The sequence below is a fragment of the Dendropsophus ebraccatus genome, chromosome 12 (assembly GCF_027789765.1).
Source record: "Dendropsophus ebraccatus isolate aDenEbr1 chromosome 12, aDenEbr1.pat, whole genome shotgun sequence".
Classification (NCBI taxonomy): Eukaryota; Metazoa; Chordata; class Amphibia; order Anura; family Hylidae; genus Dendropsophus; species Dendropsophus ebraccatus.
The window spans coordinates 74,093,850-74,115,766 of NC_091465.1; the positions used below are offsets into that span (position 1 = coordinate 74,093,850).

Below are 21,917 nucleotides of genomic sequence, written 5' to 3' on the forward strand. Positions count from 1 at the left end.
CCTTCTGGAGTTTAACTTGAAGCTCCTGGGCCCTAAAGCAAATGCTGTTTAGACCCCTCCGACCTATCACGTCCCATTGATAGTCGTTGCATCCTCATATGTCGCAGAGAGTCCTTTGGGTATCCCCAGGCCTGGGAGTGACCGCTACCTCAGCACTCACTATACTATCCACAGTGCTAAATTTCCCACCACACTTCACGTGCATTATTATTCATAACATATGTCTAGTTTACTACTTTTCTAGACGCCGATGAGATCCGTGACTAACAAGCTAGCGGATTTAGGATGGTCTTTTGTGCATTGTGTTTTTTAGCATGTGTTTTTGTTGCATTGCAGCCAGCCAGCACAGAATTTTCTATTCTCCTTCGGGTTCCCATGGAAACAGAGGGCGGAATAATTGGAGGGAGTGAATGGGGACTAGGGGATGGGATAGCTCCAGCGCTTGTTCAGTGTAATGTACAGAATATACGAGAAGCTCGGCTTAGAGACAGGTAATTAGGATGTCAGTCATATAGGAGTCTTATCCGGGGGATCGGGCGCTCGCTGATCTACATGGAGATTTGAGGTAAGGATTTTTAAAGTGATTCTAATGCGGTAGATATATATATATATATATATATATATATATATATATATATATACATAACCATGACGATGGATCAGACGAGGTGGAAAGGACGTTTATACATATCAATCACTATCACTAGGTGACTATATATATATATATATATATATATATATATATATATATATATATATATATAAAATCAGCATTTTGCTCATCTATAAGGAACAATAATGATTATAAGCAATGTCGTATATAGCAGAGACGGAGCCCATAGCGATGATCTAACTGGCCTTATGTCATGGTGTTCTGGTTATCAGAAGGGCCTTGTGTTTGTCTTTTCCAGCTCTTTGTTTGCTATCAATGTTCTTAGTGTTATTACCTCCCATATGAAAGGGAATGGCGTTAACCTGGGCCGGGCCCTCCCTTGCCCGGAGGGCACCTCAGCAGCTGCATGGATTGCCTTTATAGCATGTACACTGTTGGTTACAAGCCAATATTGCCGATCATGTATAAATATGCAGTCATGTGTTTCTCCTTTCAATCTGCCGCTTCTACTGCCAAAATACATGCCACTCCAGCCTAATACAGCTGTATTTTTGGATTGGTATCATGGTGATAAGTCCCAGCCCCGTTGTTGGTCTAGTGATTCGACAGTAAGCGTTATAGACTCATTGTTGTGTTCAAATCATTAGACATGCGGTCATACTAGAACTTGTAGGTATAAAACTGGTGCAACAATGCAGCTGTATTACATGGGTTTGAATACAGGCTTAGGCCCCGTTCACACTGAGCAAAAACGGCGAAATTTTGCGGAATGCTTCCGCGCTCAGTGTCCGGAACGGCCACTGTCTGAGATGTTCAACCCAGTCATTGTTTGCACAATTAGGGCCGTTGTTATGATATATGGCTGTTGTTTTTACATAGTGTGTACCTAGCCTTACATCGTTTAAAAATCTGTTGCTGACCACTGGATTGTCTGACTTAACTTTTGGCTGCCATTCTGGGACTTTTACTACTGGAAGTTATCTAGGATTAGAAAAATTTACAGTAGTTGCTTTCTTCCAAAAACAGCTCCACACCTGTCCTTAGGTTGTATATGGTATTACAGCTTGGCTCCATTTACTTTAAATGGTTTCTCCAATTAAAAAGTATGAGATCACACGGGGTCTGACCTCCATACCCCCATTCATTCTCTATGGAGCTGCCGGAACGAACCGAGTGCTGTACGCTTTCTCTCCTGCGGCTCCATAAACAATGAATGGAGCTTCGGGTTATGTTCCGACCTGTGGCTGTATTCATAACAAAGGTGCTGGGGTGTCGATCTAGAGATGCCTGATTGTCACAGAAGTCAGACCCCCCCCCCCCCCCCCACACACACACAAAATCTCTCACACTTGTCCTGTGGATACGGGACAAGTAAGATTAAAGCGACTTCGTACCCACAATCTGACTCTCCAAACCGCTTGAAACTTCAGTTCAGCAGGTGATGCAGTTATTGTCCTAAAAAACAACTTTTAAACTTCCAGCCCTGTGTCAAACTGGTCTGGCCTAGATCGTGTATGCATTAGGGCTGGCACCGCCTCTCTGTCCTTCCTCACCGCCCTCCTCATCACTAGGAATGCTCCAGGCAGGTATTATCCTATTCCTCACCTGTCTGAGCACTGCACATGTGCTGGATTGTTTAGGCACCTGTGCAGTGTTCACACAAGTGATGAATAGGAAAAGTTTTGCCCAGGGCCATTCCTAATGATGAGGAGGGACGGAGAGGCGGTGCAAGGTTAGGGCATAGACACTCTAGGCCACACCAATTTGACACAGGGCTGCAAGTGTAAAAGTTGTTTTTTAGGACAATAACTGCATCACCTGCCGAACGGACCCCAGGACAGATCTTGGATTAAAAGCAGCTATCCGAAGGTACAAGTGGTTTGGGGAGGCAGATTGTGGGTACAGGGTCACTTTAAGTCAAAAAACCCCTTTAAAAAAAACTAAGCCATAATACTATACACAAACTAAGGACAAGAGTGGCGCTGTTACTCTATATTATATAATCCTGGAAACCCGCTATATTACTGTCTTGCCCTTGCCCTGCTTTTACTTCACATGCAGTACTGGTGCCCACTTCCCTTTGCTCTTTGCTCTATCAAACAGTGACTGTCCTGCAGACACTACCTGAGAGCTGCCAGAACCTAAAAGGAACCTGCCACACTAAAAGTACAGTCCAATCTGCAGGCACCACGTTATAGAGCAGGTGGAGCTGAGCAGATTGATATATAGTTTTGTAAGAAAAGTCCCAGGATAACTTGTCATTTTGCCATGTAAGTCTCTGCTCATTCTGGGCTGAGTAGTCATGTGGGCGGTCCTACTCACTGATTGACAGCTATCTGTGTTCAGCTTGAGAGATCTGTCAATCACTGAGTAGTGAGTAGATCACTCACTCATTGACTTATAGGGCCACTTAATATGGTGGTTTTGGTGGTTTCCTTAAAGGAGCCACCCCTTGGCTGGGTCCTTCCCAGAGGGATATCTGGCTACTCCTGTGTTTCGAGACTCTTCAATGAGGCTTCACAGGCTCTTCTTTTGCATATTCATGTTTCCCAGGGGGCAATGCACCTACGATTTCACCGCATTGAGCGCTTTCGCTAGCAGCCGGCGGTGTTATCGTTTGGCTGGTCTCCCTGAGATCAGTGATCTGTGTCTCTAATCACTGAGTAGGACCACCCAATTGACTTATAACCCCAGAATAGGTAGAACAGCTAAGTGAGTAGTCCTACTCAGTGATTGACAGCTCTTTCTAACAGTACACCTACATACAGATAGCTGTCAGTCTCGGAATAGAACCGCCCACATGACTACTCAGCCCAGAATGAGCAGAGATTTACATGATTAATGACAAGTTATCCTGGAAAAAAAAAAACTATATTAAAACTATATATCGTTGTATTCTATAACATGCTGCCTACAGACTGCATTCACAACGTGACAGGTTCCCTTAAAGGGGTAGTTCACCAAAAAATATTTTCTTTTAAATCAACTGGTGCCAGAAAGTGCCAGAGATTTTTTAATTTACTTCTATTAAAGAATCTCACGTCTTCCAGTACTTATCAGCTGCCGTATGTCCTGCAGAGATTTGTAATTTACTTCTATTAAAGAATCTCACGTCTTCCAGTACTTATCAGCTGCTGTAGATTCTTTCCAGTGTGACACAGTGCTCTCTGCTGCCTCCTCTGACTGAGACAGGAACTGTCCAGAGCAGGAGAGGCTTTCTAGGTGGATTTGCTGCTGCTCTGGACAATTCCTGACATGGGCAGAGATGGCAGCAGAGAACACTGTGTCAGACTGGAGAGAATATACTACTTCCTGCAGGATATACAGCAGCTGATACGTACTGGAAAACTTGAGATTTTTTAGTAAAAGTAAATTACAAATCTCTAGCACTTTGTGGCACCAGTTGATTTGAAAAAAATTTGTGAACAACCCCTTTAAGGTCTGATCCTTGTAGAATGTGTACAGTAGGGATGCAGAACCTTTGGCCCTCCAGCTGTTGCAAAACATCAAGGCATGATGGGTATTGTAGTTTTGCAGCAGCTGGAGGGCGAACAGGTTCCCCCATCCCTGATTTAAAGGACTAAATCTAACAGTGGGAACTGCATATGGCAAACAAGCAGACCATATCATATATATTACATGTATGTATGTATATCCCTTTGCCATTTGTAATGGGATCAATTATTTATTCCCAGTTAGCAGACTCCATTGGTAGACAAAGTGATAAATGTACCCGAGCATCTATATTTTACAGTGCAGATGCCGTCAGCTATTTTGGTCGGACTATTGCACTGGGCGTTGACATCCTTCATTCCAGACACTTTTCATGAATAATAAGCTGAGAATATGTGTTGAAATGAAGCCATGATAGAACAAGTCACAGTGCAGTGGCCGGCCTCATTACCGCCATAGTCCTACAGTCTACTTCAGATTATTCCGTGCATTCTCTTCTTGGTAAGGTATGCCGCCAAGTGTGTAGCCAAACAGGTGACTGCCCTCTTAAGGAAAAAGTGGCCCTCCACTATTTGAATCTGAATTTCAGTATGCCACTTATGGCGTGATGAAGCTTTCCGTGCAGATATCTGTAGTCGTCTCTGCTCCACTTGCACAATGGAGCTCAGTGTTCTTAAGAAAAAAAAAGTCCTTTGTTCTTCTTTCGGAGGGAGAAATGAGTCACTTGATGACACTTTGACATTTTGATCATAGATTTTTTTTTTTTGTAGGCAACAGCGCCACTGTCCTTTACGGGGCTGTGTCTGGTATTGCAGCTATGCCAGACTTACTTTAATCAGACTCGGCTATAGTAGTGGTGCCGCCTTGTGACTGTAACTGTACATCTGAATGCAGTTTCCCAATCCCTGTACCTCTGCGGCTGTATGTGTGTAATATTGTAGGGTGTTGGTGGCGCATTTTATTATTGTATTGGGGAACCATGTATTCATATTGTATTTTTATTCACCGTAAACAATCCTGCAGTGGTCTTGCAAGGGTTAACTATGTTCTCTGCTGAATCACTGTACCATCTGCCTGAGAGACAGTAAGCCTGATCACCGCCCCCAGTGAGCCTGATCACCGCCCCCAGTGAGCCTGATCACCGCCCCCTTCTAAACCTATCGCTGAGCTCCAAGTATCACCATATCTTTCAGAACCAATCAGTATCCGAGTTGCCTCAGGCCTCTTTCCACCAATGGGAAACCTTCTTGTAACACATAAAAGGGTTGACTGAGATTTGTGGGCGGTTTTTCTTCCAGAATTTCTTTAGAGGAAGTCAGAGTAAGAGAAAAGTCAGTCTAGGAGCCTGGCCTTTGGCCAGGGTCCATGTCGGTCAGTGTTCCAGCCAGAAGAGCTCCTGTGTTTCTGTCAGCTATGTAGCTTTAATCACCAAGACTGGGATTACCCCTGAGTTGCCAGTCCAAGTTGTGAGGTCCATCCAGGGTTGGAGAAATTGCCAGAAAAAGACCACTTGCTCCATCTAGTCTGCCCTTTCTTATTATCTTAGGATAGATATATGTTTATCCCAGGCAGGTTTACATTCAGTTATTGTAGATTTACCAACCACATCTGCTGGAAGTTTGTTCCAGGCATGTACTACTCTTTCAGTAAAGTAATATTCAGTCACCTTTCTTATTACCTTTCCCCCAACTAACCTCCGAGAGAGAATGTTCCTAGTGATCAGTCAGGATCTGAACTCTTGGACCTGGCAATTTTTTTTTTTAATGGGACAGTGCCCATTTAAAGGTACCTGAATAGTAGTTTTTTGTGGCTGGGCTGGTCACTACTATGGCCAGTGATTGGCTTAGTGGATAACCCCTATAAAGAGGTTTTGTAGTCAACTATAGAGGGTATTTTGAGTTGTGGCAGCACAGTATAGTTTGGTATGTCAACTTGGAGGAAAAAATGTCCTTTACGTATGATGGCTAAAACTACTGGGTCTGTAAAGTCATAGAACTAACAATGGTGTATAGTGTTAGTATAGCATCCAGAATGTAGCCGCTGGTTCACACGTGCTGGATTTTTGCTGCCTGACTCTTTTGTTCGTGGAGGAATAAGCCAATGCAAGAGCAGTCTAGTTGTGGCAAACTCCACCAAGGAGACATATGGAGACTTTAAAATCGGATCTCCATTACAGTCAATCTCACAGAACTTCTTTGGAGTCTATTTATGTTTGTTTGAGAAAGGGAGTGGTCCCCCGACACATTGCACAGCATGCTTCACTGCCAACTCCTCTTCATGTGGTGTTTCTTAAAGGAGAAGTCCAGCGAAAATTTTTATTGAAGTATTGTATTCCCCCCCCCCCCCCCCCTTCAAAGTTATAAAAATTACCAATATACATTTATTACAGGAAATGCCAATAAAATGCCTTTTTCCCTGCATTTACTACTGCATCAAGGCTTCCCTTTCTGGATAAAATGGTGATGTCACGACCGAGACAGACCGAGTCCCGCCTGGAAAACAAGAATACAACATATGGCCCAGGCTGTATTCCTGTTTTCCAGGCAGGACTCTAGCTGTCTCCACCTTCCCCACGGAACGGGAAGACTGTGGGAGTCAAATACCGATGGTTCGAGTTCGTAAGAAACTAAACATCAGCGCTGTTCAATCATCTCTACTCCTGTGTTTCTGTCAGCTATGTAGCTGTAATCACCAAGACTGTGATTACCCCTGAGCAGGGGTGATTCTAGCCTCTCTGCTGCCCGAGGCGAACTATAGAATGACGCCCCCCCCCCCCCCGTCAATCCGCCCACATTATAATCCACTACTGCCCCCCCCCCCACTGCTGTCCCCAATAAACATAATGTTTGGTCCCTTGCTGCACAGAGGATGTCAGGAGAGGAGGAGGCTAATCCTATAGGAGAGGTCCCAGCAGCACAGAGGATGTCAGGAGATGAGGGTGCTAATCCTATAGGAGAGGTCCCAGCAGCACAGAGGATGTCAGGAGAGGAGGGTGCTAATCCTATAGGAGAAGTCCCAGCAGCACAGAGGATGTCAGGAGAGGAGGGTGCTGATCTTTTAGGAGATGGTCCCCCTCTTCCCCCCTTATAGATGGTTGCGATGCCCTGGCCCCTGGGGGCCACTTCCGCAGTGCTGGTGTTATGAGCGGGCAATGACCGGGGCAGCTGCAGGGGTTATACTTGTCACGGTATAGGCCTGAGGGCGGCACAGCTGTAGGGCCGGTCTGTGGAATCTGCGGGTGATGATGGGCATGCGATTCTTCGCTGCACCTAGTCAGGGCACCAGTTAGTGGACACCAATGCCAGGGTTCAGTAACAGCGGTTTTATTATAGATGAGGTAACTAGTAGCAACAGTTCTGTCCGGATGCAACCGGGTATATAGCAGGCTTTGACAAATAAAGCAGGAGTGGTGCTGCATAGGCTGTGAGAATACGTGCCGGATGATGGGAGTAGGAGTATGAGAGAAATAGCGTTGCTGGGTGGATTAGCTTGAGAATAATACTTGCTGTGAATCCTTGCAGCGATGAGGAGAGATAACGGAATGACACCCAGATGAGAGGAAAAGAATCCGGTCACTTGAGCAGGCAGAAACAGCCGAAGACTGGTATATAGCAGCAGACTTAGTCACTCTTCTGTGGGAGAGGATAGAACCACACAACCTCCTTGCTTGGAAGCCGGGGGAAGACTAACTTGTCAGCAGGAAGTGGGAGGTCACATGGTTGCTCCTGGCCAGAGCTAGTCGGCCATTGGAGGAACCATGGTTACAGGTCACGTGATCAACAGCCTTGCATACCACTATACACTGTAATACACAGGAACACATGAGAATACACATGAAAATGCACAAAATACTAGGGGAAAACCAGCAGCAGTTGCAGTGCAAACACTTACCAGAACAGGCATTGACACAGCAATAGAAATGGCCATAATAGGAGTAGTAGTCTGCATGTTCTGGGACACTGCATACCTCCCTAGCAAGTTTGAGCCGACCTCGGCGAATCTAGAAGGCAGCAAACATGAATAGACTGGACAATCAAACAACAGGAATGAATGATGAGAGTGAGTGTGAGGAGGTGTGTGTTTCCCACGCCCAAGGCACAGGTGAGAAAAGAGAGAGAATGAGAAACCCTAGTGGCAGGACTTCACCTAGGGGTGCCTAACGTACTCTGGCGACCAGGTAGCTAGTGCGTGAACCATCTGACGTGTAAGCCAGGACAACTTAACTGCTGGCGGGTGACCCTCCATATTCCAGCCAGTTAGACAGTAGGTTTTCTGTTAAATGTGTTACCCTACTGGAAAAGAGAACTGTGAAGACCTGTGTACTACCTTGGCGTGTCTGAGTAGTGTCTTGGATACCTGGAAGAGCAAAGAACAAAATAATAAAAGCAAACATACATGGGGAGCTCCCTTTCATATCACTCAATCACACACACAAGCACTCCACAGGCCAAACACACGAAAAGGCATCCAAGGTGCAATATGTATGGACCAGTGTGAATATTAGGTAAGACTATGTGTGATAACTACTGTGTTGGGACAAGACAGAGGCGAACAAATACTGGAAAATAAAAGGAAGGGAAACACAAGGGACAACAAATACTGCGAGGTCTTGAGGAGAACTGGCTCACATGAATCTGAATGAAAATCTGAGAAAAATCTGAATGAAAATCTGAGAAAAATCTGCATACGAACTGGCTCAACTAAATCTTTCCAGCTATAGATATGATAATAATACACAATAATGAGACTGGATGAGAAAATACACTCCTACATAAACTGGACTTTCTCTGAGGTATATGTAAACTGACTTCTCTTACTCAGAGGAGGAGCTATCTGACTTCGATAACACTGGAATGCAATGGTACAATAAGTGCAATAATGAAATAAGTGCAATAATACCCTGTGTGGAACACACAATCACAGGAAAGTGCATTAGGAAGGAATGGGTTAAGTGTCTCTGTTAGGTAGAGTCTCTTTTTGGCAATTAGACATCGTCCATGTAAAAGGCTCTGGGACAGGCACTAGAGAACTTTTTGTTATTGTAAGTGTCCATCAGCTCATGGCTGGTTAGTACAGGGAACTTGGTCAGGAGGACCAGGCACGAACCTTGAACGTTGCAGGAACTAGAACAAAACAGTTAGACAACAAAACAGTTTAAGGGCTCTGGTCTCTGTAGCGAAGTGGAGGAATTCCTCTGGTAGAGCGCTCAGACCGTCTCAGCGGAGGATCCTCTTCAACAGTGATTGGTGCAGGTACCGGTGGAAGATCACCCCCAGTGTCTGGTTGTAGAGACGGAGTCGTTGGAGGCACAATTGGAAGTGGAGAAACCGCTGGAACGGGTACAGGGAATGCTGGATAGCCTACGGCCATGAGGAACGGTTCAACTTGGAACATTTCTTCCAGAGAGAGAGGTTTAGCTGGAGCTGCTGGGGGAGCCGGAGGCGTGGATGCAGGTACCGGACACGGTGCTGTAAGGCCCTGTAGGTCCTCCTTAGTGCAACGTTTTATCCTATTCCGATGCACCGTCTGTGGGGCTAGCCCAGGCTTTTTGACTTCATACACATCAGTCTCTGGGTAAGGGATAGAGGAGATGACATAGGGCTCAGGCTCCCAAAGGCTTTCAAGTTTGTGAGAGCGATGATATTTCTTTAGCCAAACTTTATCCCCCACTTGTAGTGGTGTGGCATTCGCCCTTAGGTTGTAGGCATCCTCTTGGCGCTGCTGAGCCTCCCCCATCCTCCGGTCAACAATTTCCCGGGCATCCTGGATTCTCCTCTGATGTTCCCGAACCCAGTCAGTTTCAGGTAGGGGGTTGAAGGTGTCAGGAGCTTGGACTCCAAGAGCACGGTCCTGAGGAAGTTGGCCTTGGCGGCCGAACATCAGGTAGAACGGGGAGTAGCCAGTGGAACAATGAGTGGTATTGTTATAGATCTCCACTAGTTCATCCAACAAGTGGGGCCACTCTACTCTCTTGGTCACTGAAGCCGTTCGGAGCATGTTGATAAAGACCTGGTTAACTTTTTCACACAGACCATTCCCTTGAGGGTGATAGGCCGTGGTGCGGAGCTTCTTACATTCATGGTAGGCACACAGCTCCTGGAAAAGTTGCGACTCGAAGGCCGGACCCCGGTCCGTCAGCAGAGACTCTGGGCACCCATAGTGCTTTACGTACTCCTTGTAAAAAGTAAGAGCAGTGGTCTTGGCGGTCAAGTCCCTGACAGGTACCACGACTACCCACTTGGAGTAGTGGTCAACCATGGTGAGGGCGTAGGTATACCCGCATCTTGTAGGGGCTAGCTTCACATGGTCCAGGGCGACTAGCTGATTCGGCCGGTGGGAGGTGATTGGATGCAAAGGGGCCCTGACTTCTCTTCCCCCAGCTTTGGAGATATTACAGGCAGGGCACTCGGCACACCAGTTCTCGATGTCAGCCCTCATCCCGATCCAGTAGAACCGCTGTCGGATAGTGGCCTCCGTCTTGTGTACCCCGAAATGACCGGACCGGTCATGGTAGGCATCTAGCACCATCTTAGCGTCTCGTCGGGGAATGAGGATCTGGTGACACCTCTCCCCGGAGACCGGGTCAAGAGAGTTCCGCAGGATCAGTCCCTTCTGTAGGAAGAGCCTCTTTCTTTGCCTCCAGAGTCGCCTTAGCTCGACATCAGGATAGGGCCTCTTTATCCGCATGGGGACCCGACCAGTAGAGAGGTAGTCATAGATCTCCCCCAGGACGCGGGACTCTTCCTGGATGGTCTGCCACCTGGCCAAGTCTTGCGGGGCCCTAGGTGGAGGCGAAGGCGTTTCAGGCCTAGCTGCATCAATAGCACTCTGGGTAGCGAACCTTTGGTAGAAGGGAGGCATTTCTACATCTTCCCAATCGCTGTCCTCTGGGGCCTCTTCGCCCTTGGGTAGTCGGGACAGGAGGTCTGCATTGACGTTAGCCTTGCCACTGCGGTACTTAATTTCAAACTGGAAATTGGCCAGTCGAGAAGCCCACCGCTGTTCCAGGGCGCCCAGCCGAGCAGTGTTGAGATGCGCCAACGGGTTGTTATCCGTATAGATGGTAACAGGGGTGGCAGCCAGGTAGTCCTTGAACTTTTCGGTGACGGCCCACACTAGGGCTAGTAACTCCAACTTGAAGGAGCTATAATTGTTGTCGTTCTTTTCAGCGCCCCGAAGACTCCGGCTGGCATAAGCTACAACTCTCTCTTGGCCATCTTGAACCTGGGACAGCACAGCTCCCAGGCCTTGGAAGCTGGCGTCCGTGTAGAGCCGGAAAGGAAGGTTATAGTCTGGGTAGGCCAGGATAGGAGGCGTAGTCAACAGGCGTTTCAGGGTTTGAAAGGCAACCTCCTGCCGTTCGGACCACTCGACGGGGAGCCGTCGGTTGTAGCTTTCTCGAGGGCAACCCCGGAGTAACTCATTGAGGGGCTCGGCCACTTGGGCAAAGTGGGGAATGAAGCGGCGGTAATAGCCGGCAAATCCCAGAAAACTTCTCACCTCCTTGACGGTCTTAGGGGTATCCCAGTGTTCCACAGCCGAGATCTTCTCTGGATCGGGTTGTATCCCCTCAGCACTCACAACATGCCCCAGATAGTTCACTTGGGGTCCTGTGGTGGTGGAGGTGTTGGATAGGCCCCTTGTAGCCCCCTTAGGGCTTGGCAGAGAGAGTCAACCACTTGCGTAAGGAGAGCAGGGATCGCTGGTGAATTAGCCGGGATAGACTGTTGGGCAGCTTGTATAGCGGAAACTGGTGGAACCATAGTGGGCACTGGAGGTGGGGGTATAGGTCCCACCGGATCCGGGCAATCTGAACCTGGAGTACAGCCGGCACAGGGATTGTCAATGCCAACCACCCTCAGAGCCAGAGTCTTGAAGTCCAGGAAAGGCATTGTAGGGTTTTGGGCAGCTAGCATACGCAGTTGGCTCTGGATGAGTCTAGAGTCCACCCCCTCTATGAAGCGGTCAGTGATCATACTCTCCACAGCCGAGGGGTCTATGGTATCAACTTGTCTCAGGGCCCGGTAGGCAGATTGGAGTGCTAGTGCATAGTCTCTGAGGGTCTCACCTGGCCTTTGTCGTCGGTCATAAAACTTAAGGCGGACCTCCGTGGGTGACTGTACCTCAAATTCTTTACTCAGCCGGGTCAGGATCTGTTGTACATTAGCTTTCTCCGTAGCTGGCCATGACCGCACCTCCTCAGCAGCGGGACCCTCAAGTTGTCCTAGCAGCAACTGCACCTGCTGAGTGGGAGAGAGTGAGACAAGTTCAAGGGTGCGGGAAATTTTTTCCTTGAAATCAGCCAACGTGTGGGGTTCTCCTTTATAACTGGGAAGATTGTTGGGCCCAATGAAGAATGGGACCGCTGCGGTAGCCATAGCAACGGGAGCCGCGGGAAGCCTTCTTCGGGCCGTCGGCGAACTGCCGGACCCGTCAGAGTCACTGTGATGGCCGGTGGACATGACGAGGGGTTCTGGTGTAAGGCGCCTGGAAGAAAGTAGGGGCGAGGAGAGCTTGCGGGAACAGCAGGCACCGATAGGCAGGGTGTCCGGGACCGGAGAGGAATAGGGCGGAAGTCAGCATCAACACTTCCGGCGGTCCGGGCACAATCTCCTTCCCTCCTGCAACAGAGGCTTGGATACTGCAGGGCCGGTGCGGAGCGCGCGCGCGCGCGAAGACAGTGCGTCACCGGCTGACTTGACCCCTTAGCAGGCCGCAGCGCGGCAATAGCAAAGTCTCTGGGGGGGATTAGCAGTACAGTTCTGGGGACACTGACAGTTGGCACAACACAGTCTGTATCCTGTTCGTGACGCCAAAAATGCGATGCCCTGGCCCCTGGGGGCCACTTCCGCAGTGCTGGTGTTATGAGCGGGCAATGACCGGGGCAGCTGCAGGGGTTATACTTGTCACGGTATAGGCCTGAGGGCGGCACAGCTGTAGGGCCGGTCTGTGGAATCTGCGGGTGATGATGGGCATGCGATTCTTCGCTGCACCTAGTCAGGGCACCAGTTAGTGGACACCAATGCCAGGGTTCAGTAACAGCGGTTTTATTATAGATGAGGTAACTAGTAGCAACAGTTCTGTCCGGATGCAACCGGGTATATAGCAGGCTTTGACAAATAAAGCAGGAGTGGTGCTGCATAGGCTGTGAGAATACGTGCCGGATGATGGGAGTAGGAGTATGAGAGAAATAGCGTTGCTGGGTGGATTAGCTTGAGAATAATACTTGCTGTGAATCCTTGCAGCGATGAGGAGAGATAACGGAATGACACCCAGATGAGAGGAAAAGAATCCGGTCACTTGAGCAGGCAGAAACAGCCGAAGACTGGTATATAGCAGCAGACTTAGTCACTCTTCTGTGGGAGAGGATAGAACCACACAACCTCCTTGCTTGGAAGCCGGGGGAAGACTAACTTGTCAGCAGGAAGTGGGAGGTCACATGGTTGCTCCTGGCCAGAGCTAGTCGGCCATTGGAGGAACCATGGTTACAGGTCACGTGATCAACAGCCTTGCATACCACTATACACTGTAATACACAGGAACACATGAGAATACACATGAAAATGCACAAAATACTAGGGGAAAACCAGCAGCAGTTGCAGTGCAAACACTTACCAGAACAGGCATTGACACAGCAATAGAAATGGCCATAATAGGAGTAGTAGTCTGCATGTTCTGGGACACTGCATGGTCCCCCTCTTCCCCCCTTATAGATGGTCCCCCTCTTCCCCCCCTTATAGATGGTCCCCTCTCCCTTATAGATGGTCCCCCTCTCCCCCCTCCCTTATAGATGGTCCCCCTCTCCCCCCTCCCTTATAGATGGTCCCCCTCTTTCCCCTCCCTTATAGATGGTCCCCCTCTTTCCCCTCCCTTATAGATGGTCCCCCTCTTCCCCCCTTATAGATGGTCCCCCTCTTCCCCCCCCCTTATAGTTGGTCCCCCTCTTCCCTCTCTCCCCCCCTTATAGATGGTCCCCCTCTCCCCCCCCCCTTATAGATGGTCCCCCTCTCCCCCCCCCCTTATAGATGGTCCCCCTCTTCCCTCTCTCCCCCTCCCTTATAGATGGTCCCCTTTCCCTTATAGATGGTCCCCCTCCCCCCCTTATACATGGTCCCCCTCTCCCCCCTCCCTTATAGATGCCCCCTTATAGATGGTCCCCCTCTTTCCCCCTCCCTTATAGATGGTCCCCCTCTCCCCCTTATACATGGTCCCCCTCTTCCCCCCCCTTATAGACGGTCCCCCTCCCGCCCCTCCCTTATAGATGGTCCCCCCCTTATAGATGGTCCCCCTCTTTCCCCCCTCCCTTATAGATGCCCCCCCCCCTTATAGATGGTCCCCCTCTTTCCCCCCTCCCTTATAGATGGCCCCCCCTATAGATGGTCCCCCTCTTCCCTCTCCCCCTCCCTTATAGATGGCCCCCCCCCTTATAGATCGTCCCCTCTTTCCCCCCTCCCTTATAGATCGTCCCCCTCTTCCCCCTCCCTTATAGATGGCCCCCTTCCCCCCCCCTACCTTATAGATGGTCCCCCTCTCCCCCCCCCCCCCCTGCACAGCAGATAAAACAAAAACAAAAAACAGCACACAACTCACCTGCCCTCCGTTCCCCCGTCGAGCCTCTCTGGTCTGGTCCCGGCTGATGTGCGGCTGCCCGGGGTGTCCCGTCCTGTCCCCGGCAGCGCGCGCATCACAGAGCTCCCCGTGCGCCTGTGGCTGTGACTTCCGGCGCACGGGGAGCTCTGTGATGCGCGCGCTGCCGGGGACAGGACGGGACACCCCGGGCAGCCGCACATCAGCCGGGGGACTAAGGCTGCATTCCCACGTTCCGTGATCCTGACGGATCACGGACGTGGAATGCATGTACTGGAGCCCCCCCGCCCCCGGGAAGTATCTGTAATGAGATGCTGGGAGCGGGGGAGACTGTATTTATAAGCGCCGCGCTGTAGTATCAGCACCGCGCGGCTGATTTAGTACAGCGCGGCGCTTATGAATACAGTCTCCCCCGCTCACAGCATCTCATTACAGATACTGCCCGGGGGCGGGGGGGCTCCAGTACATGGTACAGTCAGGGCCGTTTTAATACATTGGTGGGCCCAGTGCACAGCCCTCAAGAGTGGGCCCCCCCTTACCTTTCTGCACATTGTATAATGTACTGAATTTGCCCCCACACTGTATCAAGAGCCCCAATACATACAGTAGTTACCTTATAACACTATTTCCACCATTCAGTGATTACATATTACATAAAAACTGCACTAAACAAAACAGAAAGATATCACCAATGATACCATTACATAATACCGCCATACCATGACCCCTATCAGTACAAGCCTATAACAGAGTGAAGTTACATCCAGTGACTCACCGGAGGCGTCTTCTCCGATCAGAGTCTGTCACCTTTTCTTTTTCTCTCCATCCAGCCTGGGCCACCTTGAAGTCTTCTCCTGGCTGTGAATCTTCTCTCCAGAATCTGCCAGACAAATATTTTAGGCTCCAACACATACAGTAGTTAGGTCCCTTGTACCCCTATACAGTAGTAACACCCCTCTGTACCCCTACATAGTTACACCCTTCTGTGCCTCCATAGTTTTAAGGTGTCCCTGTAGTATATAGACCCTCATGTGCTCCTCCAGTTATATACAGCCCTCCTGTGCGCTCCCCCATTAGTATATAGCCCCCCTGTGCACTCTCCCCAGTAGTATATAGCCCCCTGTGCTCACCCACAATAGTATATAGCCCCCCTGTGCTCTCCCCCAATAGTATATAGCCCCCCTGTGCTCTCCCACAATAGTATATAGCCCCCCTGTGCTCTCCCTCAATAGTATATAGCCCCCTGTGCTCTCCCCCAATAGTATATAGCCCCCCTGTGCTCTCCCACAATAGTATATAGCCCCCCTGTGCTCTCCCCCAATAGTATATAGCCCCCCTGTGCTCCCCCTCAATAGTATATAGCCCCCCTGTGCTCTCCATAATATATAGCCCCCTGTGCTCTCCCCCATAGTATATAGACCCCTGTGCTCCCCAATAGTATATAGCTCCCCTGTGCTCCCCAATAGTATATAGCCCCTGTGCTCCCCAATAGTATATAGCTAACCTGTGCTCCCCAATAGTATATAACCCCCTGTGCTCCCCCATAGTATATAGCCCCCTGTGCTCCCCCATAGTATATAGCCCCCTGTGCTCCCCAGTAGTATATAGCCCCCTGTGCTCCCCATAGTATATAGCTCCCCTGTGCTCCCCCATAGTATATAGCTCCCCTGTGCTCCCCCATAGTATATAGCCCCCTGTGCTCCCCCATAGTATATAGCTCCCCTGTGCTCCCCAATAGTATATAGCCCCCTGTGCTCCCCAATAGTATATAGCTCCCCTGTGCTCCCCAATAGTATATAGCTCCCCTGTGCTCCCCCATAGTGTATAGCCCCCTGTGCTCCCCCATAGTATATAGCTCCCCTGTGCTCCCCCATAGTATATAGCTCCCCTGTGCTCCCCCATAGTATATAGCCCCCTGTGCTCCCCAATAGTATATAGCCCCCGTTCTCCCCCATAGTATATAGCCCCCTGTGCTCCCCAATAGTATATAGCCCCCGTTCTCCCCCATAGTATATAGCCCCCTGTGCTCCCCAATAGTATATAGCCCCCGTTCTCCCCCATAGTATATAGCCCCCCTGTGCTCCCTGATAGTATATAGCTCCCCCATAGTATATAGCTCCCCTGTGCTCCCCCATAGTATATAGCCCCCCTGTGCTCCCCAATAGTATATAGCCCCCGTTCTCCCCCATAGTATATAGCCCCACTGTGCTCCCCAATAGTATATAGCCCCCGTTCTCCCCCATAGTATATAGCCCCCTGTTCTCCCCCATAGTATATAGCCCCCTGTGCCCCCCCATAGTATATAGCTCCCCTGTGCTCCCCATAGTATACAGCCCCCTGTGCCCCCCCATAGTATATAGCCCCCCTGCTATATAACATTGAAAAAAACAAACACTGTTACTCACCCGGGTCCTCGCGTTCCTCTTCTCTTCCCTCCTGTGGCCGCACTTCCTCCGGTCACAAGAGGCTGCACTCCCCTTACCCTCGCGCCGACGCTCCAGTGACGTCGGGCGCTAGAGGGAGAGCGCGGCCTCTTGTGACCGCAGGAAGTGCGGCCACAAGAGTGAGTGACTGACAGGGAGGGAGCCAATGGCTCTCTCTCTGTCAGTGTCGCTGCTGCTGCAGCGCTGAAGCGCCGCAGCAGCAGCGGACGGGGGCAGCGGCGGACGGGGGGGCCCTGCAGGGGGCGCCATGGAGGGGTAAGTAGATTACCCATCCATGGCGCTCCCCCCTGACAGGCTGGTGGCCGGAGCCCTGTGCGACCGCACTGGTCGCACATAGCAACGGCCGGCCTGCTCGGGGGGGGCCCCTTTAACCAGTGGGCCCGGTGCACGTGCACCATGTGCCCTCTGGTTAAAGCGGCCCTGGGTACAGTCAGTGGCGGATTATAATGTGGGCGGCCGCCCGAACCGCTCATATTATAATCTGCCACTGAATGCCGCCCCCATGGTGACAGCTAGTGGCGCCGCCTGAGGCAGACGATTCAGGTCGCCTCATGATTGCGGCGCCCCTGCCCCTGAGTTGCCGATCCAAGTTGTGAGGTCTATCCAGGGTTGGAGAAATTGCCAGAAAAAGACCATTTGGTCCATCTAGTCTGCTAAAATGGTGATGTCACGCCCCGACTCCCAGAGCTTTGCGGGCTGTGGCTGCTGGAGGGGATGATGGCAGGGGGGCACTGAGGGACACAGGGCACTGGAGGGACACTGAGCATCCCTCTGCCATCATCCTCTCCAGCAGCCACAACCCGCACAGCTCTGGGAGTTGGGTCGTGACATCACCAAGTTATCCAGGAAGTGACATCACCATGTTATCCAGGAAGTGACGTCACCATGTTATCCAGGAAGTGACATCACCATGTTATCCAGGAAGTGACATCACCATGTTATCCAGGAAGTGACATCACCATGTTATCCAGGAAGTGAAGCCTTGATGCAGTAGTAAGTGCAGGGAAAAAAGTACTTTATAAGCATTTCCTGTAATAAGTGTATATTGGTGATTTGTATAACTTTTGGGGCCAATACAATACTTTAATAAAAAAATTTTGCCGGACTTCTCCTTTAAAAGGCTTTGTAATCCGAGTACATCAGGAAGAAGTCTGATCTCCCGACTAATGGACATGAACATTGGATGATTTTACATGTTTAATGATTGAGTGATGAGTATGAAATAAAAAAAAAAATCTCAAAAAAAGAGTTTGTGTGGTTAATTGTATGAAGAATTATGGCAGTGGAGCGTGAAAGTCTCCTGAACATGGTGTACCCATTTGTTCTTCCCCTATATACAGAGTCTGGATTGTTTGTTGTCTAAAATTGGATCACCATCTGCTAAACCGTTTTCAGTTTTAGAGGGCGCTTTCTTACATTTGAGACCCTGTAGGCGCATTTATGTTTTACCATATGTAAATCAAAGAGGTTTTTCTCTGTCATTTACATACTTGGCAACAATGTTTCTATCATGTTCCAATGATGCATACACATGGCTTCTGTCTATATTAAAGGGGAACTCTGGCATAAATAGTTTTTTTTTTTTTTTCAAATCAACTGGTTTCAAAAAGTTTTATTGTAAGTATTTGTAATGTACTTCTATTTAAAAATTTAAAAGGGATGCTTTCAGATCAACTATAGACAAAAACTCAAGTCCAGTACTTATCAGCTGCTGTATGTCCTGCAGCAAGTGGTGTATTCTTTCCAGTCTGACACAGTGCTCTCTGCTGCCACCTCTGTCCATGTCAGGAACTGTCCAGAGCAGTAGCAAATCCCCATAATTACTTTTTTTGCTTTGGACAGTTCCTGACATGGACAGAGGTGACAGCAGAGAGCACTGTGTAAGACTGCACTTCCTGCAGGACATACAGCAGCTGATAAGTATTGGAAGACTGGAGATTTTTAAATTACAAATCTATATAACTGTATGACACCAGTTTATTCGAAAGAAGAAAATAAAATTGCCAAAGTACCCCTTTAAGTCCATATAGTCTTCCAAAAAGTAAAAAAAAAAAATCATTAAATGACCCCAAAAAACTCTTGCTCTCTTTGTTGCCAACGCTTGTTCTCTTTTGTTCCTTTAGGATTTGATTTCAAGAGGTCTCGACATGTCTGGAAGCCATTCTACAGTTCTTAGAAGCTTTGTACTGTCAGGTAAGAACTAACACACATCTGTGATATCTCTATGTTATGTCTGTCATTTACATAGGGGAAAAGAGGAGGGAAAGCATGGTGTCAGCTCACATTAGAGTATACCAAACCTCAATTCTAAAGGAAATAAATTCAGGTTATAGTTTCCTCTACAAAAATCAGCTATTCCCAGAGGTGTTCGGAGCTGTCCCTGCAATGATCCGCCATACTAGTTGGTGTTTGTCGATCCTACCACAGTCCGTTTAATCCAGTGATAAGCAGAAGGTGTCTATAGGCCTTAGGGCCCTATTCCACGTGACGAATATCGTTCAAAAAAATCGTTAGATCGTTAGATAATTGTTTTGTGTAATAGCAGGCAACGATTACACGACCAACGAGAAATCGTTGATCGTTTAATTGAATCTAGACCTATTTTTATTGTTTGATCGTTCGCAAATCATTTGCACATTGTTCAGTGGAATAAGAAGTCATAGCTGAAACGTACGCAATAGCGGACCACTAAACGACCACAAGAATGATCACAATCCTTGTTCCATGTAATTAAGTGAACAATTTTGGGTCGTTTGCCGTAGCGGTCATTTAAGATCGTTTATCGTTAATCGTTAGATGTCAAAAAATCGCTTGGTGTAATAGTACCCTTAGACGAAAGTTGGTCAAACCTGACTTTGAAAAAAGGAGTCTCTGCCTCTGTGGAGACAAGTATAGAGTGCATTGGATTTTTTGTGCCTCCCCTACTGTATTGTAAGTAACAAGTCATAGGTATGTGGAGGGTGAGCTCTTAAAGGGGTTATCCAGCGGTACAAAAACATGGCCACTTTCTTCCAGAGACACCATCACTGTTGTCTCCAGCTTGGGCAGGGTTTTGCCGCTCAGTTCCATTGAAGTGAATGGAGCTTAATTGCAAACCGCACCTGAACTGAAGACAAGAGTCGTGTTGTCTCTGAAAGAAAGTGGCCATGTTTTTTTAGCGCTGGTTAACCCCTTTAAGCTCACTCACCTGGTAGAGTTGTGCTAAGGGATAGGCACAACTCTATGGAGCGCTTTTAGCATGGAGACACCGCGGCCAGGGTAGGAGCACCAATAAATTGATGTGTAGAGATGAGGAGCAGTGATGCGAATTGGACCAGAGGACCAGGGAGTTCTCCTTTTACACCGGTGATGGTGCAGAGATCAGACAGGGTAACAACGTCCAAGTGTACTATGTAATTTTTTTTTTTCCAGGAAACTCGTCATCAAAGACAATTACTTTAATTTAGGTGTTTTATAAAAATTGCCAACTAACCTTATGAATTAATAGCAGTCTTGTGTAAATCTATATAGATAATACCAGGGTATTGTGTCTCCGTGCACTTTTACGAGATGTAAGAAAGTTCCCTAGGGCCACAACGCCTCTGTGTAAAAATTGCTGCCCTCCTGCTGCTTGATGCATAGGCAACAGTGTTGAGCGACTCCGATGAACGGTCAGGTTCTCCCAAAACCAATCACCCTGCCTTTGATACCCGGTGGCTGAAGAAGTTAGATGCAGCCCTAGAAAAACATGGAGACAGCCTGTGGTTGTATCCTTGTTGTCCAGGACTTCCTATGGCTGCATCTAACTTCACCAGCCACAGGGAGGCAAATGCCGAGCACCTGGATTCCGGAGAACCTGAGCGTTAACCAGGTTCGCTCAACGCTGTTGCCTTCTCCAGCCACGGGGAGTCCATTGTAAAGTGGTTGGGTTCCGAATAACCCAAATGTTTGGCAGGTTCTCTCAACACTAACAGGCAGGGCTTGGCTTACAGTGCTTACATCCTGTACCAGCTGACGATATTGATATCCAGTTTTACTTTGCATTTCTTCCAGTTCTTCTCCATGCCTGTATAGGTGCAACCAATAAACTCAACATTGAAGTCCTTCCCGTTAAACCTAAATCTGGAGAGACCCTCACACTGAAAGTTAGTGGCGTTAACGGCAACATCCTCTTTGCGTCTTGGTATAAAGGACTAAGCACCAGTGCAACCGATCAGATACTAACTCATCTCAATGGTAAAGACATTAAAGGGCCTCAATTCTTCAAAGAAGCTAGCTGCAATCCTAATGGCTCATTGGTGATTCAGAATTTTCAGGAGACATTTAAAGGCGACTACACGGTTCAGATACAGACAAATCTGGTTCTACAAGATGGTCATGTGGCAGTCGACGGTGAGTAAAAATTAAATATTAGGTTCAGTTTGTAAAATCTAAGGTCAGTTAGTGGTCACCCACAGCCAGGGCCAAAGGTCCCAATTGGTAAAAGAGGCTCCTGTCAAGGGATTGCCCCATGAACGGCCTTAGGGTTATGTCACCTGTGTGGTCCTATAGGACATGCCTCCATCACTACTGGGGCTTGGCACACATGGCTTGCTACCACCAAGAATGTTAATATTCATTGAGTATTAGTATTATTTAGACTGTCTATGGTAGTATTTTTTGGGTACTATATAATGATATTTAACGTCTAATCACTGGGGTACTAACATCCGACACTCCGACCAATCAGCTGTTCAGTAGAGCCATGGCTACATAATAAACAGGGCGGTAGTTCTGTGTCCATGCATTGTATAGGGGTTACTGCAACTCCATTTCCATTTACTTCAATGGAAGCCATGCTG

At 48.5% G+C, this 21,917-nt stretch overlaps 1 protein-coding gene across 1 annotated transcript in view; it reads left to right on the plus strand.

The window, feature by feature from the left end:
• Positions 1-21,917, plus strand: part of LOC138769996 (carcinoembryonic antigen-related cell adhesion molecule 16-like) — a 54,756-nt gene that overhangs the window by 27,588 nt on the left and 5,251 nt on the right. Inside the window, exons 2-3 of the mRNA XM_069948804.1 lie at positions 19,221-19,290; positions 21,130-21,468. Of these exons, the coding sequence (XP_069804905.1) occupies positions 19,245-19,290; positions 21,130-21,468 (385 nt within the window). The 5' untranslated portion in view covers positions 19,221-19,244. The remainder of the gene's footprint in view (positions 1-19,220; positions 19,291-21,129; positions 21,469-21,917) is intronic.